The sequence below is a fragment of the Neoarius graeffei genome, chromosome 18, assembly GCF_027579695.1.
Source record: "Neoarius graeffei isolate fNeoGra1 chromosome 18, fNeoGra1.pri, whole genome shotgun sequence".
In the NCBI taxonomy this organism is placed as follows: domain Eukaryota; kingdom Metazoa; phylum Chordata; class Actinopteri; order Siluriformes; family Ariidae; genus Neoarius; species Neoarius graeffei.
Window position 1 is genome coordinate 49,924,117 of NC_083586.1, and position 24,693 is coordinate 49,948,809.

The 24,693-nt window shown below is 43.8% G+C and overlaps 1 protein-coding gene across 1 annotated transcript in view; it reads right to left on the reverse strand.

The window, feature by feature from the left end:
* Positions 1-22,406, reverse strand: part of wbp1lb (WW domain binding protein 1-like b) — a 32,470-nt gene extending 10,064 nt beyond the window's left edge. Inside the window, exons 1-2 of the mRNA XM_060898977.1 lie at positions 22,157-22,406; positions 5,581-5,683 (exon numbers count right to left, since the gene is read on the reverse strand). Coding sequence (XP_060754960.1) covers positions 5,581-5,683; positions 22,157-22,237 — 184 coding nt within the window. The 5' untranslated portion in view covers positions 22,238-22,406. The remainder of the gene's footprint in view (positions 1-5,580; positions 5,684-22,156) is intronic.
* Positions 22,407-24,693: the final 2,287 nt, after the last annotated feature.

A 24,693-nucleotide genomic window follows, 5' to 3' on the forward strand; every position in this document is an offset into this window, starting at 1 on the left:
TGGCATTTCCCATGATGGCCAAAAAGATCAATTTTAGTCTCATTTGACCAGAGAATCTTCTTCCATGGCGGCATGGTGGTGTAGTGGTTAGCACTGTCGCCTCACAGCAAGAAGGTCCGGGTTTGAGCCCTGTGGCTGATGAGGGCCTTTCTGTGTGGAGTTTGCATGTTCTCCCTGTGTCCGGATGGGTTTCCTCCGGGTGCTCCGGTTTCCCCCACAGTCCAAAGACATGCAGGTTAGGTTAACTGGTGACTCTAAATTGACCGTAGGTGTGAATGTGAGTGTGAATGGTTGTCTGTGTCTACATGTCAGCCCTGTGATGACCTGGCGACTTGTCCAGGGTGTACCCCGCCTTTCGCCCGTAGTCAGCTGGGATAGGCTCCAGCTTGCCTGCGACCCTGTAGAACAGGATAAAGCAGCTAGAGATAATGAGATAAGATGAAATCTTCTTCCATGTGTTTGCTGAGTCTGCCACATGCTGTTGGGCAAACTCCAAACATGTTTTCTGATTTTTTTTTTCTTTCAGCAATGGCTTTTTTCTGGCCACTCTTCCATAAAGCCCCACTCTGTGGAGTGTACGGCTTAAAGTGGTCCTATGGACAGATACTCCCATCTCCACTGTGGATCTCTGCAGCTCCTTCAGTGTTATCTTTGTTGCATCTCTGATTAATGCCCTCCTTGCCCGGTCTGTGAGTTTTGGTGGGCGGCCTTCTCTTGTCAGGTTTGTAGTGGTGCCATATTCTTTCAGTTTTGCTCAATGGATTTAATGGTGCTCCGTGGGATATTCAAAATAGCCCAACCCTGATCTATACTTCTCCGCAACTTTGTCTCTGACCTGTTTGGAGGCTCCTTGGTTTTCATGTTGCTTGCTTAGTAGTGTAGCAGAGTCAGGGTCCTTCCAGAACAGGTTGATTTATACAGACATCATGTGACAGATCATGTGACACTTTGATTGCACGCAGGTGGATCTTAATCAACTAATTATGTGACTTATGAAGTGAATTGGTTGGACCAGCTCTTATTTAGGGGTTTCATACGAAAGGGGGTGAATACCTATGCATATTCCAGATTTCTGTTTTATTCATCTTAATTATTGTTTGTGTCACAATAAACATTTTTTTACACCTTTAAAAAGTTATTGCCATGTGTAAATCAAATGGTGCTAACCCTCTAAAAATCCATTTTAATTCCAGCTTGTAATGCGACAAAACAGGACAAACACCATGGAGGATGAATACATTTGCCAGACAGTGTATTAAGTCTACACAAAAGAACTTTGATTTGAAAACAAAATAAAGTTGAGTCATGAGGTCTGCGTCTGATAAATCATCTGGATAATAAAATTTACTTTCACTGTGCTCAGTTGTGTCGCTCATTTCTCAAAGTAACAATTCAGAGCAAAATCAAAAACGGCGGAAGCGTTTTTTTGAAAGGGTCCAGGCTGCATATGTTTTTTTTCAGACCGGATTCAAAAATCCGTATCTGCCCAGTGTGTGGGTCCATACAGGTCATATGATGAGAAATATTATTTCAATTATTTTTTTTTAGCATGGTATTTTTCACTTTTTTGAGATGCTGTAAGAGGATAAGGAGCCCATGAGAAGAACAAGATAGACCAGGGCTCAACATTAACAGTAGCCCGATTGCCCGGGGCAACCATTCAATAGATTCGGACAACCAGACTCTCACAAATGCTTACTCGATCGGCCAACTACCCAAATATGTCAACCTGTGTGAAAAACGATGTTTATTCATTCACATTGTGATGAAATTCCATCACGATTTGCGATAGTTTGACTCGGAAAGACCGCGTCCATGTTATCATTACGGGATGCTCAACAACTAGCGGAATTCACATTTGCACATCGCGGGCTCGCAATGCAGTTTCCCATTGCTAATAATTATCGCGTAGTGCATATTCAGACTCTCCAGGATTTCGCGATGTTGCGATTTGCAACTTCAATGCAAATTCAACCAATCCCTGCGAATTCAGGGCGGTGTTGGATATAATTGCAACCACCGCAACTTTCTCGCAAATTTGACCAATCGTTGGCGTTGTCTTGAGGTGACGTTGACAAACTACCTTCTGCCTTACTTCCGTGTATACATTCAAGAGAAGCAGCATGTGCAGATTGGGCGGTTTTAAGTGCATTTTGGCGGGTTTTGAACATATTTTGGGCTGGAAAACGTCAGCAGTATCTGGCAACATTGCATGATGTGCGAGTCACTGTTTATGTAGGCTTAAATTCTGTTACTGAAAGTGTGTTATGTTTACAGTGAAGCACTGTGCGCACTTTACATTATTATTTTTTTTTTACTTAATACAAGAAATTAATGGATACCAACATTTTTGCCAAAATGGTATTTTATTTTCTATTGTTTAGGCAGCTTCAGCATCATACTGTGAGATTCTGTTCAAATTGTTTTTTTTTCTTCTATGAAGCCTGAGCCATTTATTTTATTAGTTTATAATTATTGTTTAATTTAGTCTTCAGGAGAGACTGCCTGCACACAGTACTAGTATTAATAGATTTTTTTCTTACATGAAAGCTGAGGCATTTATATTATATTTTAAGGTAACTTCATGTTGTGCTGTGAGGTTCTCTGCACTTTAACTTTTGAACCAACAGGTGCATTTGGATAAGTAAAGCCTATTTTTCTGCATTTTTGTAGTCCTGGTAATCTTTTATATTGGTAAAGTTGTTTATAGGACCATTTCTCAGTGTCTTTGTTTTTTTAATCAATAGTTTTTCAGTAATAACTTTAATATTTAACATATCACTCAATTTTAATCACAAAAAGAGAAAATCGCAACAATTTCTCGCAACTTTCACTTCCTCCCGCAATGTAATCGCAACAAAAACCTAAAAAACACCGCAACTTTCATCGCAATTTTTTGGAAAACCCCTGCAACATCAGACATTTTAGCCCGCAACAATCACAAAAAAGGCCCGCAAAATCCTGGGGGGACTGCTCTATTGGTGTGTCCTTCACTACATGACTAATTACTGCATTACTCGCAGGGGGCGCTAGTGTTAATGCTTGTTGATACAGACAGCGTCTGAGAAGGTTGAATAATAAATAAAAAAATAATATGTAATATTTGGGCAACCAAGGGGTGGCACGGTGGTGCAGTGGTTAGCACTGTCGCCTCACAGCAAGAAGGTCCGGGTTCGAGCCCCGTGGCCGGCGAGGGCCTTTCTGTGTGGCGTTTGCATGTTCTCCCAGTGTCCGCGTGGGTTTCCTCCGGGTGCTCCGGTTTCCCCCACAGTCCAAAGACATGCAGGTTAGGTTAACTCAGAGGTGGGCAAACTACGGCCCGCGGGCCACATCCGGCCCGTTGGCGTTTTTAATCCGGCCCGCGGAAGACAATCATATAAAACACGATTGAGCAGATCTATAAACTATAAGCATCAGTGTTATCACGTAGACAGGTGTTCTAGAGATCCGTCTTTCCAGTCAGTCGTATTCACGCGAGATTACATTTGCAGAGTGGTGCAGCGCGTGCCATGGAAGTCATTCTGGCGCCCGTGCCACTGATGATCTCGAGAACACAGGATAAAACTTTACAATGAGTGGTCCTAAAAAAAGAAAAGTGGACAGTGAGTGCAGGGTGTTCAATAAAGAATGGACAACTAAATATTTTTTTTTGCTGAAGTCCGATCAAAGGCTGTATGCCTTATTTGCAAAGAAACTGTTGCAGTTTTAAAGGAATATAACATCAAACGGCAGTTTTCCTCCAAGCATGCTAATTATGCTAACAACCAGTCAGCGCAAGCACGGCCGAATACAGCTCAGTGGTTGCTGAGTGAATGTGAGTATTAACACTTTCTCTTTTTAAAACTATGTTGGAGCTGTAATAAGATGGTAGTCACATGTTTACAGACATAATATAAAAAGTATAACTCTTAGTAATTTTGGTTGTTGTGGGTGGCTGCTGTAGTGCTGGTGTTTGTTTTTAAAGTCTAGGTCACAGCCGGCTGTACGTGCTCCTACGGCCGGTCTACATGCAAAAAACGCAAGAAACGTACGGAGGGCGCGTGTGTGACATGCTGATTTTTGAGCCGGAGACTGGCTGCAGAGGTTCTTTGTCATGTCAAACAAACTCTATAGGCGCTTATGTTTTTTTCAGGTTGCAAGACAAACTTACAGCCAACGCGCGCCTTTCTCCACGAACAAAACAAAACAAAAAAACAAAAAAAATATCGCACGCCCAAAAAAAATCGTACATCCGGCTGTGACCTAGGCTTAAGTACCATGTGCTTTTGGGTGTCTGCTCCGCCCCTCATTTATGTCCCTGTCGATTATGAGCAGCTGACCTTGCTTCTGCTTATATCTGTTCCTGGACTTTTGCCTGTGGAGGTTATTCTGATCTATGAGTGGCCTTTTGGAATATGAAAACCTGTTTGGAACCTGTGTTTTGATTTTTTGAGGACTGGAAATATTTCAGTGAGCGACTTTGAACCTGAAAACCAGTTTGGAGTTTTTTTTGCTTTCTTGAGCTGTTTTGTTTGATTTTGTGGGCTGGATGGATCCAGTGCCAAACCACTGAACTGCAAACATGTTGGCATGGTGTGGTACCTCTCCTACTAATGGTGGTTGGTTGTACTGGCAGGCTGGAAGTGGATGGTTAAAAAAAAAAAAAAAAAAAAAAACACTCAGGTGTAAATCTATGAGTTCAGTGAAATGTACAAAAATGATATGTACTGATATGTAATTTAGTTCAATTTAATGATGTGCAATTTAGTTGTATATATAAAATGATACAAATACACTGGCATCCTACTCATCCTGGCAGCTCAAAGATGTAATTTAAGAATTAAGTGTGCTACTTTTCTTACTGTCACGTGTGTGTGTTACTTTTCTGGATGGATCCAGTGCCAATCTTTTGAACTGCAAACATTTTTCTGCTCTGCCTTTGTTGACTGAGAACTAAAATGAATGTCAATCTGATCTGCATTTGGGTCTCTGTCAGTGAAGGCCTTACAATAACACTAAAGCTTTTCCGGTTTATGTTCGATATGTATGAATTTGGTGTTGGCCCGGCCCGCCTGGCAAATTTCAAAAGTCAATGTGGCCCCTGAGCCAAAAAGTTTGCCCACCCCTGGGTTAACTGGTGACTCTAAATTGAGCGTAGGTGTGAATGTGAGTGTGAATGGTTGTCTGTGTCTATGTGTCAGCCCTGTGATGACCTGGCGACTTGTCCAGGGTGTACCCCGCCTTTCGCCCGTAGTCAGCTGGGATAGGCTCCAGCTTGCCTGCGACCCTGTAGAACAGGATAAAGCGGCTAGAGATAATGAGATGAGAATGGGCAACCATGTCTCAAAGTTAACGTAGAGCCCTGTAGACAGTCAAACGTTTCTACAACATTGTACTAAAACGTTTAGGGGTTTTTTTTGGATGTTTTTTTCTTCCCTTGAAAAAGTGTACAAAATTTTACTTGATCGTATCGTTTTTCCATAAGCCTCACTGTGTGAATCAGATGCAACATGAATGAGTCAATGAAATCATTTTTTTTTTTTGGCTCGTTTATTTATTTCCCTGATGAGAAACAGCATTGTCAGTGTACAGGGTACTCACACCATAACTCGTAGTAGTTGATGCAGCACTGCAGGTCTCCACAGCAGTACCCTGACTCACAAACGTAACTCTGGTTATTCTCCCCAATGCATCGCTGTGCCTGCTAAACGGAAGCGGGAAACACACTTACAGCATCCCAGTATCGAAAGAGAACATATAAGCAGTCATGAGCATTGTCCAAACACTACACCAATATACAGCAAGTAAGCTAGATCATAGACGAGTCTATTTAACAGTTATTCCATGAAATCGAGTCGTACATGAGCTGACAGCCGATGAGACGCGTAGCACCGAGTAGGCTATAAACCACATACGACGAGACTGAGTGGAATAACTGTTTTATTCGATCCACATTCACTGGATTTTGAGAAAACAGAGCATTTTTATTTTTTGCAAATTCGCTAAATAAAAACTTTTTACAAAACGTCCGACAAAATTTCTGTTTAGAATGTAAACAAACCGACGAAATGACGGTAGCAATTTGTGATAAATGCTAATAGTAATTCTTGAAGAAAAAAAAAAAGTTCTTACCATCAAATACTTTTATTCCATATTTTGTTGCTTTTTTATTTTTTGGGGTTGTCTTCTTCTTTAGGATTCTTTGGCGGTTGGCAAACCAACTTAAAAGGTGCATTACCGCCACCGACTGGGCTGGAGTGTGGAACAGGAGATATTTGGGGGGAGGAGAAAAAAAAAAAAAAAACAACCACCCTATATTCTTTTCGCCATCTGTGTTTCTTTTAAATACTTTATAACAAATTTTGGGGTTCTGTTTTCGAGTCGAGTTTTGATTTCGTCCTCGGTTGGTTCAGCAACACACTCTTCCATTTTGTTTCTCTCTACTCGTGGTATACGAGCCGATATCCTAGTAGTAGAGTAGCCAATCCGAATGCGCGATTGCTCATGTCCAGTGAATGTGGATAGAATAAATTCCTATATTCCCAGTCAACACAAATACACAACACTGTAAATAAGTTTACAAATGGGCAAATTTATCCAGATTACAAATCTATCCAGGTGATAAATGAAATTAAAGGAACAGTCCACCGTACTTCCATAATGAAATATGTTCTTCTCTGAATTGAGACGAGCTGATCCGTACCTCTCCGAGCTTTGCGCGACCTCCCAGTCAGTCAGACACGCTGTTACTCCTGTTAGCAATGTAGCTAGGCTCAGTATGGCCAATGGTATTTTTTGGGGCTGTAGTTAGATGCGACCAAACTCTTCCGCGTTTTTCCTGTTTACATAGGTTTATATGACCAGTGACATGAAACAAGTTCAGTTACACAAATTGAAACGTGGCGATTTTCTATGCTATGGAAAGTCCGCACTATAATGACAGGCGTACTAACACCTTCTGCGCGCTTCGACAGCGCATTGATACCTTCACTCCTGTTTTTTTTCTCTCCCCCGCCCCCCCCAACTTCCGTCAATACAACCAACGTGACCACCAAGACAAGTAGCCTGCATTCCTTGGAACACAGTCTAGTCAGGGGGGCAGGGGAGAGGGGGAAAACAGGAGTGAAGGTATCAATGCGCTGCCGAAGCGCACAAAAGGTGTTAGTACGCCTGTCATTATAGTGCGGACTTTCCATAGCATAGAAAATCGCCACGTTTCAATTTGTGTAACCGAACTTTGTTTCGTATCACTGGTCATATAAACCTATGTAAACAGGAAAAACGTGGAAGAGTTTGGTCGCATCTAACTACAGCCCCAAAAAATACCATTGGCCATACTGAGCCTAGCTACATTGCTAACAGGAGTAACAGCGCGTCTGACTGACTGGGAGGTCGCACAAAGCTCGGAGAGGTACGGATCAGCTCGTCTCAATTCAGAGAACAACATATTACATTATGGAAGTACGGTGGACTGTTCCTTTAAAAACTGGTTGCTCTGTTTGGCAATGGATGGATTTTGACTGTCATGCCATCACTCGTTCTGTTTGAAGGAAAATCCACTGCACAGAAAAGTTCTGATTGAAACATCATCATATGATAACTATGCCCAGGATGACTCCGCCCCCATCGATAGGGCGCAAGATCGCCCTGAACAATCTGATGAGGCTGAGAGTTCAACCCAATTGAATACCTAGAAGAGATTTTGTCATGACATACTAGCTCTTTGCTCTTTCTATCATCATCATCATCATCATTACCAAAACACCAGTTGAGGGAATATCTTTTGAATCGATGATGTTCGTTAGGGCTGTAACGATACACCCAACTCATGATTCGATTCGTATCGCGATTTTTGACCCACGATTTTTTTAAAAATGTTTTTTTTAAGTAGTAAATTTGACTTATTAACATTTACTTACTTACATTAACTATTTAATAACAAATAATTCAGACCACTGCAGAGAATGAGTAATATGTATGCAAAAATGAACAAATGTATATCCAAAGATTGTTTTATTTCTCAAAATAATACTGTTGAGCCGGAAGCTCTGTTTTTTTCGGTTCTGAAAAAGTCATTTTTCCAAATCGTGTAAATCCGTTAAGATTTTTTTTTTTGGGGGGGGGGGGGGGGGTGGCTCTCTCACTGTCTCACTCTCATAGGGCCAATGATTTTCTGTGATCGCGGAAAACAGATGGAAATTACGGAATTTTTATGGTGAAACATTGCTCGCGTGTCAAAATGTAACTGCCGCAGAAGGCTTCCGCCCAAGCAGACATGCCTTCAGTGTTGCCAGATATTGCTAACGTTTTCCACCCCAAAATATGTTCAAAACCAGCCAAAAATCACCTAAACCTGCCCAATCTGGCAACACTGCATGCCTTTCCGGTCAAGTGATTGTGATTGGCTTGTGGCACACCTAGCCAGCCAATGAGCTGCTTGTTTATAGATTCGCTCCCCGCGTCGCAACCAGAATGGCGACCGCTTAAAAGAAATGAATGCTCTGCCAGTGGCGAGTGTGGACGTTGCGTGACTCGCAGAAGATTGTCGCAGGTCGGCGAAAAAACGACTTACTAATAGATATATAAAAAAATAAAAAAAAGTAATTTAAGTACGTTTAAAATGTAATTTAAATAAAAAGTAAAGTATTCATAAATTGAAGTTTGGAAGCGCCTCTGTTTTTGGGCTGAGGAGAAGTTTGAAAGGGTGTACCGCGATTCTGCCTTCTTGTATTGCGATACGGATCGTGGCTCTGCGTATCGCGATTTCGATACGCATATCGTTACAGCCCTAATGTTCGTTGATCCAGTACTATTCCAAACCCTTATATCTAGATCAAGGTGAAAAGAAGCTGTTTTGTGGCTCATGATTTTGTACATGAAAATCCCAAGAGATCAGCAATTTCTGAAATTCTTAAACCAGTCCATCTGGCACCAACAATCATGACATGGTTTTCCCTGTTGAGGATTGTGAATATTATCTGAAGCTCTTGATCTGTAGCAGTATGATTTTAAGCATTTTATGCAATCAAGCTGATACATGATTGACATGAACGAGTGAGTGTACAGAAGTTTCTATTAAAGTGGCCGGCGCAGGTAATACGTTTATTTTGAGCTAACAGGCTTCACAGAACTGAAGTTCCATGACCTCGGTTTAGTATTTTGTTGCTACATTAAACCAAAAATTGTATGCTTTCCAGAAAACAAGCGCGCGCACACAAATACAAATGTTGGAATTGGATACCTCTAGATGTGTGCGGTATGAGAATAATGATAAGGATACACATCTCACTCCCGTCAATCATGTAACCAAATAAAGATTCAAAGTTCTGTACCCAAACTTCACGACAAATACTGGTTGTCTTCCCTAAACATTTCCCTGCACATATAATGCATCTTAGAGGTGGACAGTAACGAAGTACATTTACTGAAGTACACTTTTTGAGTATCTGTACTTTACTTGAGTTTTTTTTTTTGGAAACTTATGACTTTAACTTCACTACATTTGAAAGGCAAATATCGTACTTTTCACTCCACTACATTTCTATCAAGGTCCTCGTTACTATGAAGCAGTTTTGAAAGTGGATGTTTTTTCTTTTCTAAAACGTGATGGCTTTTTCGCAGGTGACACCGAGACAGCCGATCAGTAATCACTAGGGTCACGTCACGTCCATAGACTATAAAATCAAGATCAGCGATTTCTCCACATCATGATTTAACACGATCAGTTGCTGGCAGAATGGAAGGAGGCGGTTCTTTTGGGGAATGAACGCACACACCCATGGCTTTACCTAGAACTCATGTTTCAGTTTTCTGAAAGGATTAAAAGATTCATTTTGTTTTAAATGTTTGCTTTGTTTGCCTAAAACGAACCACATCACGGCCTACAAAAACTCGCTGTCCAACCTGCAGAAGCATATCAAGGTATGTAAACGTTTTATTCCAAGAGAAAGCTTGCAATGAAGTTGTCTGTGCTTTTAGAGCTAGCGAGAACGTTGCAATAGCTATGCAGTCTAGTTAGTCAAATGACTTTCTATGGATTTGCCCGCCAAGTTGTCATAGCCTTGTCCACAGCTAACGTTAACAAAAAGCTAGTTAGCTTGGACACTGTTAGTTAGCATGTAAAAACAGAGTTACGATAACATGAATAACGTTAACTTATCTGAAGTCCTTTCAGAAATGTTTTAGCATAACCTTGCCAAATAAACAGAATGTAGAAATCTTTCTTTTCTAGTAGCGTTAGCGACCCAATATGATTTCGAGTTTGAAAAGGGTTTGCTAGCATGCCAGGTGGAGTTTCACTGACTAGCTAGCTTAACGTTAAACCACCATGATGGCACAGCATGCGTTCATTTTGTGAATTCACATTTCTGTCTTTGGTAACGGCGTTAGGTTTTGTCAGCGTTGTGACAATAATACAACAATACATTGACAGAAAATTTATTTTTAATACTCAAGTATTTTTAAAAGCAAGTACTTCAGTACTTTAACTTAAGTAAAAATTTGACTGGACAACTTTCACTTGTATCGGAGTAACATTTGACCAGTGGGATCTGTACTTTGACTTAAGTAATGAAGTCGGGTACTTTGGCCCCCTCTGGTCATATTGGTCGCAAGCTGCATGAATGTTGTGACAGTGAATTATGTGACCAGTAAATACTGTTAAGACGTTACTGTGAGAATGAAGTGAAAATGGCAAACAACATGAGAAAATAATCATGTTTCATCAACTGTCCCAAAGGGAAAGGAAGTACTGTACAGCCTTTGTGCTAGTTTAATAAACAATAAATAGATAGATAGATAGATCGTAAGAAGAACTACAGTCAAACCTTGGGTCACGAACGTCCCTATTTACAAACAAATTGGGCTACGAACACCATTTCCAAACAAATTTTGCTTTGATTCGCGAACGATGCTTTGATACATGAAGGCACAAACACACAAACTGGCGGGCTTCCACACCATGTGAGGCGTGCGGCAGCATCAGTTGTACTCAAGGTGGCGTGCTGTGAACATTGTTCGTCATTGCGTTGTGTTGATACAATTTCTTTTTTGCTTCTTGCATTAAATTAACCCTCATTATGGCTCCCAAGAAAGTGAAAAGTGTTAGTGCTGTTAAGAAGCCTAAATCTATTACTGTTGAAACGAAGGAGGAAATGGGCAATTCCATGTAAATGTCAACCTCACCATGCAAAAATAAAGCAACATGTAATACATCAAAACCACTCCCAGAGATATCACCTAGGCCTGTATTTTACAGATGTGAATAAGTTGAACCAATTTGTAACCAACCTAATATGTCACTGTCAGTCTTTCTTTCTTATAATGTAAAACCCAAGCTAAAATCAACTTTGATCATGTACAATTCTATATTATTGCCACAAGCCACAGAAATGTATGCCAAAATCCACAAAACAGCAAAACAATAGCCATCCTAAATATTATTTAAGAACTTTGATAGTTTTAGCTGATATTTAGAGAGTTTTTCAAAGGGTTATGGTGGTTAAATTGCTGATTTTCTAAACATATGCCATGTCTATTTCAGATGCATCACATCCATAACGCTGACTTTTCCTTCCGAAACACTGCATGAAATACAAAATATTTTAAACAAAGATTTTTTTAATATTCACCTTGGACCCCTCTATCAAATGGATCTCTCCATTTCGACATTAGGTTTACAATTTCACAGAGTTTGATAAAAATGTACAGTCACCCAAGAAAAGTGATACTTTTTCTGTCACATCCATAACGCATCTTTTATTGGCGTTTTCTGGCATGCCCTAGATGTACTATGGGAATTGTTCTTGTTCTATCACTTCTCCAGTATGGTACAGCCTTAAAATATGCAACACCTGTTTAAATACTGGGAGACAATAAAACATGCACTGGGTCATTTGTTGCCATTTTGAGTTCAAGTGTCACATCCATAACGCTGGAATTGCTCAAATAATAGTTAAACATTATGTTTTTAGAAAGAAAAACTTTATTCATCACACATTTGTGAAATTTCCTCTCTGCATTTAACCCATCTGAAGCAGTGAACACACACACACATACCCAGAGCAGTGGGCAGCCATGCTAACAGCACCCGGGAGCAGTTAGGAGTTAGGTGCCTCACTCAAGGGCACCTCAGCCCAAGGCCGTCCCATATTAACCTCACTGCAGGTCTTTGGACTGTGGGGGAAACCGGAGCACCCAGAGGAAACCCACGCAGACACGGGGAGAACATGCAAACTCCACACAGAAAGACCCTCGCCGGCCGCTGGGTTCGAACCCAGAACCTTCTTGCTGTGAGGCGACCGTGCTAACCGCTACACCACCGTGCCGCCCCGTTTTATTTTAGTATTACTGTATATTTCTATAATTAAGGTAATCTTTAATTTCTTTCTGTATTTTTTCCACACATAAACCCATAAAAAGTTACAAAAAATTATGTTTCTGGGGCCGGTGAACAGATTAATTGGATTTACATTAATTTCAATGGGAAAAATTAATTCGGTTTGCGAACGGAGTCAAAGAACGAATTAAGTTTGTAACCCGAGGTACCACTGTATATGAAAGAGAAAGATACACTATATGAGAGAGAAACTGAAATAATCTCCCTAAAAATAATTATAGTCATAAAAGAGCCGTTGGGGCGGCACGGTGGTGTAGTGGTTAGCGCTGTCGCCTCACAGCGAGAAGGTCCGGGTTCGAGCCCCGGGGCCGGCGAGGGCCTTTCTGTGTGGAGTTTGCATGTTCTCCCCGTGTCCGCGTGGGTTTCCTCCGGGTGCTCCGGTTTCCCCCACAGTCCAAAGACATGCAGGTTAGGTTAACTGGTGACTCTAAATTGACCGTAGGTGTGAATGTGAGTGTGAATGGTTGTCTGTGTCTATGTGTCAGCCCTGTGATGACCTGGAGACTTGTCCAGGTAGTCAGCTGGGATAGGCTCCAGCTTGCCTGCGACCCTGTAAAACAGGATAAAGTGGCTAGAGATAATGAGATAAGATGAGAAAGAGCCATTCAAAAAAAAAAAAAAGATCAGAGACTGGACTGGAAAAGGAAAAAAAACCCACAATAACAGTGAAGCGGAGCGTGATAAAGATATGTAAGGAATGTGGACAAAGGTGAGAAAATCTCATCTCATTATCTCTAGCCGCTTTATCCTGTTCTACAGGGTCACAGGCAAGCTGGAGCCCAGGCTTTTAGATAGAGGGGCGTCTGGGCGTCTTTTCGACGCCCTGTACTGAAAAAAACAAGAAATTGGACGCCCTACTTTTTAGTACGACGCCCTAAAGACGCCCTAATATTTCCGCCCGTGTTATGTCCGGTAACTTAGCTGAATATGTTAAAAAATCGCCGAGTCTGAGCTTTCCGAGGATCTACAAGCTTTGTTGACACCGCCATTTTGGAAATTTCAGAAGTCTCGCTTTGACAGCTGTCTTTCCCGAAGACGCCCAGGGTTACCATAGCAACAGCACGAGCCCAGAGTACAAAATATAGGCACCCGCCGCAGAGCTACAGAAACACGCGTTTCTATGGCTGCACTAATTTCAAAGTTGTGAGAGCCCTCGTTATAAATAAATGGGTTATTAAATAAATTTGGTGTACAAAGCACTTGTAATATGCGTTCCCAGAGCAGAGGGGGAAAAGATGTATGCCTAGGAGACACTGGCATAAATATCCAGACAATATAGCCGTAGACTATATTGCCGCAGCTAAATGTGGAATGTAGTCTATAGAAAACCGGCCTTACCTGACATGTTATTTATCCCGAATAAATCCTTTTAACAGTAAATAACACATTTTCATGCAGATTTTCCCAACATTACAGGCTACGTAGTGGAGAGTGTGGTAGTCGAGCCGGCGGGTAGTATTTCTAGTAGGCTAAACAATAATCAAATACGACACGTTCTAAAGGATGCTGGGATTCCAAAGAACGCACGTGAAAAGGACGAACACGTGGGATATTTGGTAAGGAAGATAGAAGATAGATTTTTCTGAGTTTTTTGGGCATGACAGGAAGAAAATGAAGAAAAGAGGAAGGCAAACAACGATTTCCAACTTCTTTCAGAAGAGAACTCATCTAAGTTGTTTTTTTTCTTCTGTAACTGTTGATAGGCTTGGAATGTCAAAAAACTATCACAATCCCATAACTAGACAGCCAGGTTTCTTGCATGAATAAATAGGGATGACCGGGGTTGGTTGTCACAAGTTATGGTTGTCACATTCGTCATATCTCAGCCACCATAGGGCGCTGCTCAATTCCACCAAGATAGAAATGTTTAGAATTAGTACTGGGGTCATTCTACCTGAAAAGTTATTGTGTGTTGCATGCATTTCAAAGGTGAGAACAATTTGAAGGTTTTTCATACCTAAATGTAAATTTTTAGTACCTTGGTTTTTACCTTCTAGCTTTGTAATTAATGGGTTTCTATTGAAAAAACGAATACCATTATAATGTTTGAAGACTTAGCCATATTTCCTGTGTGTTTTTTTCTTTGTTATACTAAATCTTTGGACGCTAGCGGCTTTGAAAGCAAAACTGGTCAGCCGGGGTTGGTTGTCACACTGTGTTCGGGGTTGGTTGTCACATGTAATGCAATTGCAATAGGTGCACTACTGACTGAGACAAACACAGCTACAACAAGCTTTATTTATGTAGTATTCTGCGATCAGAAAGCTTTATAGCTAATTTGTCATGCTTAATATGCAACTCCAGCTCAAAAAATCCCAGAAATATACCCATTTTAATAATAATATTCATTAAAAATATACGCAGTTTGCAGTGTATTTTGTTTTGGTGTTCCCAAAGTTGATATTGTATTACCAATCTGTTATACCTACATGTATTTTGAATACATTTTCTTTAACATTTTTACATAATTCTCAAAAATATGTATGTATTTTCGGTTCCTGTACCGCCCCATTGAAATAACATTGTGACAACCAACCCTATAGGGTGTCACAATCTGTCAAAGTGTGTTTGACAGCCCATATCTTTTGAACACAACGACATAAAGTAGAAATACCACCTTCCAGTCGTACCTGAGACTTGCAGCTTCCTTTGTACATTGAAAGGGACCCTATTCATACTATTGATACAAGAATGTTGTAACAAAGGCAAAAACACTTGGCTGTATTGCTCAAAATTTGCTGTCAAAATGAAGGAAATAGCATTTGAGAGCATTAGAAATTTCAAAATTTTCCGGGGGAGTACCCCCGGAACCCCCTAAAACACTCGTGCCAGCGGCGCTCAACGCGCCGCTACACCTCGCCACATACAGTGACACCTGCAAAAAAGTTAGACTCCCTAAAAAAAAATCCTGCCTAAAAGCCTGCTGGAGCCTATCCCAGCTGACTACGGGCGAAAGGCGGGGTACACCCTGGACAAGTCGCCAGGTCATCACAGGGCTGACACATAGACACAGACAACCATTCACACTCACATTCACACCTACGGTCAATTTAGAGTCACCAGTTAACCTAACCTGCATGTCTTTGGACTGTGGGGGAAACCGGAGCACCCGGAGGAAACCCACGCGGACACGGGGAGAACATGCAAACTCCACACAGAAAGGCCCTCGCCGGCCACGGGGATCGAACGCGGACCTTCTTGCTGTGAGGCGACAGCGCTAACCACTACACCACCGTGCCGCCAAGGTGAGAAAATAAAAGGAGGTAATGAAAGGGAAAAGAAGGTCAGGAGATACTTTTCTTGGGGCAAGTTTGATGAGATATGATGGTTTAACTCATAAGCCAAATACACACGATGGGTGTGGTAAGATGGCAGCCAGATGGCTCCACTGCGACGAGCAGGGTTGCCACCCGTCCCGTAAAATACGGAATCGTCCTTTATTTGGCAATTAAATCTTGTGTCCCGTATTGAACCGATACGGGATGCGATTTGTTCCGTATTTTCATAAATGTCCAATACACGTGTCTGTCTCACACGTATCAACACTAAATCTAACAATAATGAACAAAATAAAACAGGAAATACTACGTTGCGGGATCTACCCAGGACACAAACCCCTCCACTCTGTGTCCCGCTCTGTGCGTCTGTGCCTGGCTGCCTGCGTCACTGCGTGTGGCGCTGTCACGGTTGCCTAGAGACAGACAACACACGCTGGCGCTGCTCAAAAAACCCGAGTTTTACAACAGCGCTTTGAAAGACAGAGTTACTCAGTGCAGCAAGGAGTCACAAGAAGTACACTTGGAAAAAGAAGTGAGGGAAATCTGTTGACTGTTTAAATCTGATCTACTCCACAGACAAGAGAAACACAACAGTTCCTGATGAACTCCGGACTGTTGAGGGAAGGAGTAATGTTTTGCACTTTCTTGTTTTCTGCATTCTTGAATAAGCAGACATACATGTTTGTTGTGTTTTTGGTTCTCTTTTTTCCTCTCTAAGTAAAAATGTCCCCAAGGTTCACAAAGAGAGTCCCTACACCAAGAACAGTTATGCACTACATTTACAGTGATATTAAGTTCTCAATATACTATAGATTATATTTTAAAAGTTCATTGTTGGGGCGGCACGGTGGCGTAGTGGTTAGCGCTGTCGCCTCACAGCAAGAAGGTCCGGGTTCGAGCCCCGTGGCCGGCGAGGGCCTTTCTGTGCAGAGTTTGCATGTTCTCCCCGTGTCCGCGTGGGTTTCCTCTGGGTGCTCCGGTTTCCCCCACAGTCCAAAGACATGCAGGTTAGGTTAACTGGTGACTCTAAACTGACCGTAGGCGTGAATGTGAATGGTTGTCTGTGTCTATAGGGGTGTTCACACGTCAACTTTTACTCCGGCGTAGCACCGGGACTGCCCCGGTAGAGCGTTCACACGGTACAAAGTTCAGGCTTTCGTCTAAACGGGGGAACAGGGGCGCTGCGCCCTCTTACTCTCGGCGTGCGCCCCCTTACCGACTCCGTGAAAACATCCCAGCAACACTACATGACAATGTGTCTGATCATCAAATACGTTATAATTGCTCCAAAAATATTCCAATCATAGTAGATACAACGCCAGACGGTGCAAAAACAATCCGAATTGGCGTTTTCCAGACTGAGGCGCCATGTTGTTTAGTTGTTTACTTGTCGCGGCTGCTCTCGCGAGATTTGACATGGGTTACATACAAGGTCAGCTGACTTGTAGAGCGAGATTTCTCGAGACTGAATGACCTTTCACCCACCGGCGTGGGAGCTTTTGACAGAAGTAGTTCGCAAGTTGTTTTTGTTGACACTTGGGCATTTAAAGATGTCATCCCGCGGCACGAAGCGGAAGAAAGCCAAAGACTGTCCGGGGCAGAAGAAGATTACTTCTTTCTTTTTCAATGTTGACAGACAATTTGTTACAATTTCCCTCTCAGATAGCCTCAGAATGTCCCATTGGAGCATTTTTCAAAGGCTTTGCACGGCGGGGGGGGACAACCGGCACCATCTCCCCCCCGCTTCGCTCCCTCGCCATGGTGAGCGCCCTCGTACTAAATTTTTCTAGAAAAAACCCTGAAGTTATAGCGGTGTAGCCCCTGATGCTGCTTAAACCGGTGCAAATCTAACCCTGCTCGGGAGGTGGTTTAAGAAATTCTCTCAGGAGTAAATGCTAGTTTGCGGGGCAGCACCGATATAAAATGGGACGTCTGAACGCTACAGGGGTAGACTCGCTACGCGTGAGGAGAGTTGATTACATACGGGCATTGCATAACTTGCATCCTGGTATTTTGCGCTTCCAAAATGGCGAATATCAACAACAACAGAACTGCGTGTCTTCCAGTGTTGCCAGATTGGGCGGTTTTAAGTGCATTTTGGCAGATTTGAACATATTTTGGGCTGGAAAACGTCAGCAGTATCTGGCAAGACTGGTGTCTTCAGCCACGTTGTTTTCCCGGTGCTTGGTGATGCCATGACAACCAGGAAAAGGAAGTACATTTTCACGCATGCGCATGTTTCATTTCCGCATTATTACTATCGTATAGCACGGTCGCAAAAACTGCCGTGTGAACGCAAGTGGGGCTGCACCGGTGCTAACACGCTTCTCTCTAGTAAGCAGGTTTGTGACGTGTGAACGCTCCACAAAATTTACACCGGTGTAAGATATATCGCAACAAAATACATCGGTGCAGCATCGATGCAAATATGTGCCGTGTGAACACCCCTTATGTGTCAGCCCTGTGATGACCTGGCGACTTGTCCAGGGTGTACCCCGCCTTTCGCCCGTAGTCAGCTGGGATAGGCCCCAGCTTGCCTGTGACCCTGTAGAACAGGATAAAGCGGCTAGAGATAATGAGATGAGAAGTTCATTGTTGCCCACTTGTACATTATACATTTTTACAGCATTGGCAATAAAGCATTTCAAGCTTTAAGTATGAGTAATTGCTTTCTCGATCACCCCTTTACTAAAAACACCTACAAAATAAAACATACCACTGCTGCGGGCACCCCACCCCACCCCACGGGAGTCGTGCCCGTGGGGGTCATGGCCCCAAGGAGCCGTGGTGGGCGTCCCTTATTTTCATTTCTGAATGGTGGCAACCCTACACTACGTTCAGACTGCAACCTGAAACGACCCATATCCGATTTGTTGTGAAATCCGATTTTTTTGTTAGGCCGTTCACATTACCAATTATATGAGACTTGTATGCGATCTCCAATATGAACGGAAAACGACCCAAAAGTGTCCCGCATGCGCAAATTGACACGTAATAAGCACATCTACGTAATACATAAACAAAAAAAAAAAAGCGCACTCCAAGTTTGCAAGTAAAGCATGGAGATGAGGAGAGACCTGGCGATGTGGTTTTTGTGGCGGCGGCGGAACTCACACTATAATCTGATTAATGTGGGCAGCAGACTAATGAGACCGAAGGTGTCAAATTACTGGAAATTTCTAGAACAATCTTATAATCTTGTAATACAGGATGGTTTAAGTTATCAGTTATAGAAACTGTTTTATTTAATCAGGCTAACAGATCAACATCCAGGTCCCTACCAAATCCACCATTAGCTTGATCAATTCTATAAAAAAGTCTATTTAAATTCTGAAAACTGTACAAATGTTGTTGTTTTCCACCAAAGAGGCGGGATTAGCCAACGCAGAATAGTGACGTTTGTCTCTTGTTGATGACGTGTAGGTCGCATGAATGCGACCTGTCCGGTCAGACTGCAGTCGCATATGAAAATAACGGATATGCATCGGAATTAGGACCACATATCCAAGCAGCCTGGGTCGCATGTGAAAAAATCGGATCTGTGTCGTTCAGATTGTCAATAACAAATCGGATACAGGTCGCATATGGGCAAAAAAATCGGATATGGGTCGTTTCAGGGTGCAGTCTGAACGTAGTCCTAGTGACGAGCCTGTGAGCTCTCCAGATTTTATATTGAGGTTTTTCACCCACGTGACCAAGTCATGTGATGCATCGTTAGGCTGCCATTTTGGACGTCACGGCTCGAATCAGTTTGAATGCGAGGAAGGCGACAAACGAAAAACATAAAAGAAAAAGGAGCAAGATGCAGAAAACACCTTCACTATCCAGCGACGTAGGGCATTTACAGGGCGAGCAGAGGGAGAGGTATTTGCAAAAATTGAGGTTAGCAGGCTTAGAGAACGACGTTTACCTGCTTCCACCAGGATTGTTCACTGATGTACGGAAGTACACGAAGCCCTCGTCTTTACCTGACTTCGGCCCACATGATCTGTATACCTATGTCGTTAAAAACCCATCGCCATACACAGGTATTGATCTGAAAGCGTATAAGAGTTTGGATGCCTACAAATATTTTGTGTCAGGCTGGGTAACATGCCTACATCAGCGGGTCGTCCCTGGAGCCGGTGGTCGCCATCTTATTACAGCTAAGGTTTGTTCACATTTTCATTTACTTTCGGTCCTCAGGATAAACAAAATGTTATTAAATGTCATTGAAATAACTTCTTAGTCTGTTGAGACATGGCCCGTTATAAATTTGCTGTTACCAGGCAATGACCAAGAACTGTATTATTAGGGTCGGTGTCTGTGTCGTAGCAGTGTACTAGCAGTTAGCTGTTAGCACTAGCTAATGTCAACAACATAGTAGCTAGTATGTTACTGTAGCAATGTTTAGGTTCAGTCATTTGGATGACTTAAAACCTTTCAGTCTCAAGTTTTTCCTTTACTGTATTTACTAGTTTACTGTAATTATGATCCGGCAGCTATTTACACCGGATCCAGTGTAAATAGCTGCCGGAGCGCGCTCCGGCTTGCTCCCCCTCAAATTAAGCAGCGCACTCCGGGAGCAAGCCGAAGCGCGCTGCTTAATTTGGGGGGGAGCAAGCCGGAGCGCGCTCCGGAACCTCGGCCGGAGCACTCCGGGAGCAAGCCAGAGCGCGCTGCTTAATTTGAGGGGGAGCAAGCCGGAGCGCGCTCCGGAACCTCGGCCGGAGCACTCCGGGAGCAAGCCGGAGCGCGCTGCTTAATTTGAGGGGGAGCAAGCCGGAGCGCGCTCCGGAACCTCGGCCGGAGCACTCCGGGAGCAAGCCGGAGCGCGCTGCTTAATTTGAGGGGGAGCAAGCCGGAGCGCGCTCCGGAACCTCGGCCGGAGCACTCCGGGAGCAAGCCGGAGCGCGCTGCTTAATTTGAGGGGGAGCAAGCCGGAGCGCGCTCCGGAACCTCGGCCGGAGCACTCCGGGAGCAAGCCGGAGCGCGCTGCTTAATTTGAGGGGGAGCAAGCCGGAGCGCGCTCCGGAACCTCGGCCGGAGCACTCCGGGAGCAAGCCGGAGCGCGCTGCTTAATTTGAGGGGGAGCAAGCCGGAGCGCGCTCCGGAACCTCGGCCGGAGCACTCCGGGAGCAAGCCGGAGCGCGCTGCTTAATTTGAGGGGGAGCAAGCCGGAGCGCGCTCCGGAACCTCGGCCGGAGCACTCCGGGAGCAAGCCGGAGCGCGCTGCTTAATTTGAGGGGGAGCAAGCCGGAGCGCGCTCCGGAACCTCGGCCGGAGCACTCCGGGAGCAAGCCGGAGCGCGCTGCTTAATTTGAGGGGGAGCAAGCCGGAGCGCGCTGCTTAATTTGAGGGGGAGCAAGCCGGAGCGCGCTCCGGAACCTCGGCCGGAGCACTCCGGGAGCAAGCCGGAGCGCGCTGCTTAATTTGAGGGGGAGCAAGCCAGAGCGCGCTCCGGAACCTCGGCCGGAGCACTCCGGGAGCAAGCCGGAGCGCGCTGCTTAATTTGAGGGGGAGCAAGCCAGAGCGCGCTCCGGAACCTCGGCCGGAGCACTCCGGGAGCAAGCCGGAGCGCGCTGCTTAATTTGAGGGGGAGCAAGCCAGAGCGCGCTCCGGAACCTCGGCCGGAGCACTCCGGGAGCAAGCCGGAGCGCGCTGCTTAATTTGAGGGGGAGCAAGCCAGAGCGCGCTCCGGAACCTCGGCCGGAGCACTCCGGGAGCAAGCCGGAGCGCGCTGCTTAATTTGAGGGGGAGCAAGCCAGAGCGCGCTCCGGAACCTCGGCCGGAGCACTCCGGGAGCAAGCCGGAGCGCGCTGCTTAATTTGAGGGGGAGCAAGCCAGAGCGCGCTCCGGAACCTCAGTAGCTCAGAAGCTAGTTAGCTTATGACGTCATCCAGTGACTTCTTGCAGCATTTTCTGCATACATTAGACACTTTCCCCTGAAAGGATCTGGCAACCGTTTCCTCACAGACACACCATGCCAGTAAAAACAAACCAAAGTCTGCGCGAGCAAGGCGGATGTACCCACTCCACAACAAGCTCGCGCGCACGTCCTCGAACTTAAAACAGTCGAAGCTTTCAAAAAACAAACAAACAAACAAACAAACAAACAGCAGTTTTAAACGAATTAAATGAAACTGGTGCCGTTTGAGCCTCTGAGTGAAAACAAAAAAAAAATCGACACATTACTTGTAAGTACTAAAACACGTTTATAAAACTCAGAATACTCATATCTGGTGGTTTAAAAAAAAAAGTCCTGACTTTAGATTACAGCCACATCCGCATTCCGACTACTCCCGCCTCCTTCTCTAGGATTGGCCACGCGTTTGTATTGTCAACCAATCAATCGAGGAGAGCGTTCGAGAGTGAGTTACACACCAATCATAGCTCGTGAAGCGAGTTTTTGATAGCCAATCATGAATAAGGAGGTGGAGCTTGTAGAATACGGGTTGGAGGTTAAAAGTACGCAAGCATCGAATTAACTAGCCGATTTATGAGAAAGACAGACATTTCTCACCTGAAGAGTCGCCTCTGCGGGACTGACAGGTTCAGCTGCGTAAAAAAACAAACCCATTCCCTGATACACGAGCGATAACATTCAGCTGTCAACACCACACCGCAGTTCGGAACAGAACAAACACCGAGATCAGAGTTATGTTTTGTTCATTGCGAGTGTCAGAGACGTGAAAAGCGACCATTTAGTCTTCCTTCCTCCCCCTGTCCGCTTCAGGAAGAACAGAATACCTCTCAGCGCGGAACTTCCAGCTTTTGCGCAACATCTGAATATCCAAAGCTACGCGCGCAACCAGATTGGACAAAACTTGATTTGTCCCGCCCACTAAACGCGCACTGATCCAGGATTGGATGAGGAGGACCAGTCAAATCTGATCTAAAAAAAAAAAAAAAGTTTTATAATACATAAAAATTGTAAACACACTTCCTGCAGAGTTAAAGGAAAACTCCACCCTACCCTGAAACACATTAAATACAGCAAGTTTATATCCAGTGCAGTATCCGTTCTTATCAGTTTAACATCTGATATCCAAATAAGGACGTTATTGGTCCTTATTTGGTGGGACTCCATCAAGGATCTGCTTTGAGTCCTTTCTTGTTTGCCATAGTGATGGATAGCTTGACGGACGAAGTGAGGCAGGAGTCACCATGGAACATGATGCTTGCGGATGATATTGTGATGTGTGGTGAACGTAGAAAGGAGGTTGAGTTGGGTTTGGAGAGATGGAGGGATGCATTGGAACGAAGAGGAATGAAAGTGAGCAACAGCAAAAGAGTACATGTGCATCAATGAGAATGGGGATGAGAGTGTAGTGAAGATGCAAGGAGTAGACGTAAAGAAAGTTGGTGAATTCAAGTACCTGGGGTCAACTGTGCAGGAAAATAGGGGTTGCGATGGTGAGGTGAGAAAGAGAGTGCAGGCAGGGTGGAGCAGTTGGAGAAGGATTTCAGGAGTCATTTGTGATAGGAAAGTCCCAGCAAAAGTGAAAGGTAAGATGTATTAGACAGTAGTGAGACCAGCTGTGATGTACGGATTGGAGACCGTACCCTTAACGAAGAGACAGGAGGCAAAGTTGGAGATGGCGGAGTTGAGGATGTTAAGGTTTGCGATGGGAGGTTGGAACGAGCACATCAGAGGGACAGCACATGTGGAGAGCTTGGGAATTAAGCTAAGAGAGATGAGACTGAGATGGTTTGGGCACATCTTGAGAAGAGATGCAGAGCATGTTGGAAGGAGAATGTTGAGGATGGAGCTGCCAGGCAAAAGAAAACGAGGAAGGCCAAAGAGGAGATGTGGTGAGAGAGGACATGAAAATGGCAGGTGTGGTAGAGAAGGATGCGGAAGACAGGGAGCAATGGAGACGAAAGATCCGCTGTGGCGACCCCTAATCGGGAGCAGCCAGAAGAAGAAGGAGAAGATCCAAATAAGGACGTTATATTAATGGGACAGCTATGACTTGAATGTCAGAGAAGCAGCCTTGGGCCCAGAAGGTCACTGGTTCAATTCCCAGGACTGACAGGAAAAATGTGAGGGGAGTTGAGTGAATAAATAGCACTTTCCCTCTCTGAAGGGCCCTTGAGCAAGACACCTAACCCCCAAGTGCTCCTTGGGTGCTGTCACCTAGCTGCCCACTGCTCTGTGCGTGCGTGCTTTAGATGGGTTAAATGCAGAGGAGGAATTTCCTTGTGCTCGAGTGTGCATGTGATAAATGCTTCCTTATGCTGAAATGTTTAAAGTGGCATGCAAAAGTTTGGGCACCCTTACTGAAAATGTCTGTTACTGTGAATAGTTAAGTGAGCAGAAGATGAACTGATCAGCAAAAGGCATAAAGGTAAAGACGACATTTCTTTTCAGCGTTTTCTGCAAGATTTGTGTATTATTTTTGTTTTGTACAATTGGAGAGTGAAAAATGAAAAGGAACACCATGCGAAAGTTTGGGCACCCCAATACCTTTGAGTTCTCAGGTAACTTTTACCAAGGTTCCAGACCTTAATTAGCTTATTGAGCTGTGGCTTATTGTTCAAATTATTTATTAGGAAAGGTCAGATGATGCAGATTTCAAAGCTCACTACGTTTGAGCCGATCTTTATTTTTGGCCTGCTAACACCTTAAAGTGCATATCCTGGACCAATTTCATGTTTTTTTTTTTTTTTTAATATGAAAGTATGTCCCTTTACACACTCATCCAGAAGGGTAATTTTGCACAAGGCCATCTGTCTACAGCAGAAAAAAATAAAATAAAACACTTCTGGAAAAATCCCAAGGGAGTCTGGAGCCAGATTCGTGACGTCACCTGCGGAAGCGCCAGCAGGCTGTGAGAGCTTGCACGGTTTCAGTGCACAGTCTGTGTAGACCAAGTTTAGCAGCTCGCGATTTTGCATTGAAATATGGAATTGTCGCCTGAGCTTCTAAACCCATGGATTCATGTATCAATGCTCATCTATCTATTGTTACACAAATCATATTTTTTCTAATTACTAATTATGTATTTATATATTTCTTCATTTAGAAGAGTACTGGCTACTGTAGGAGAAAGATTT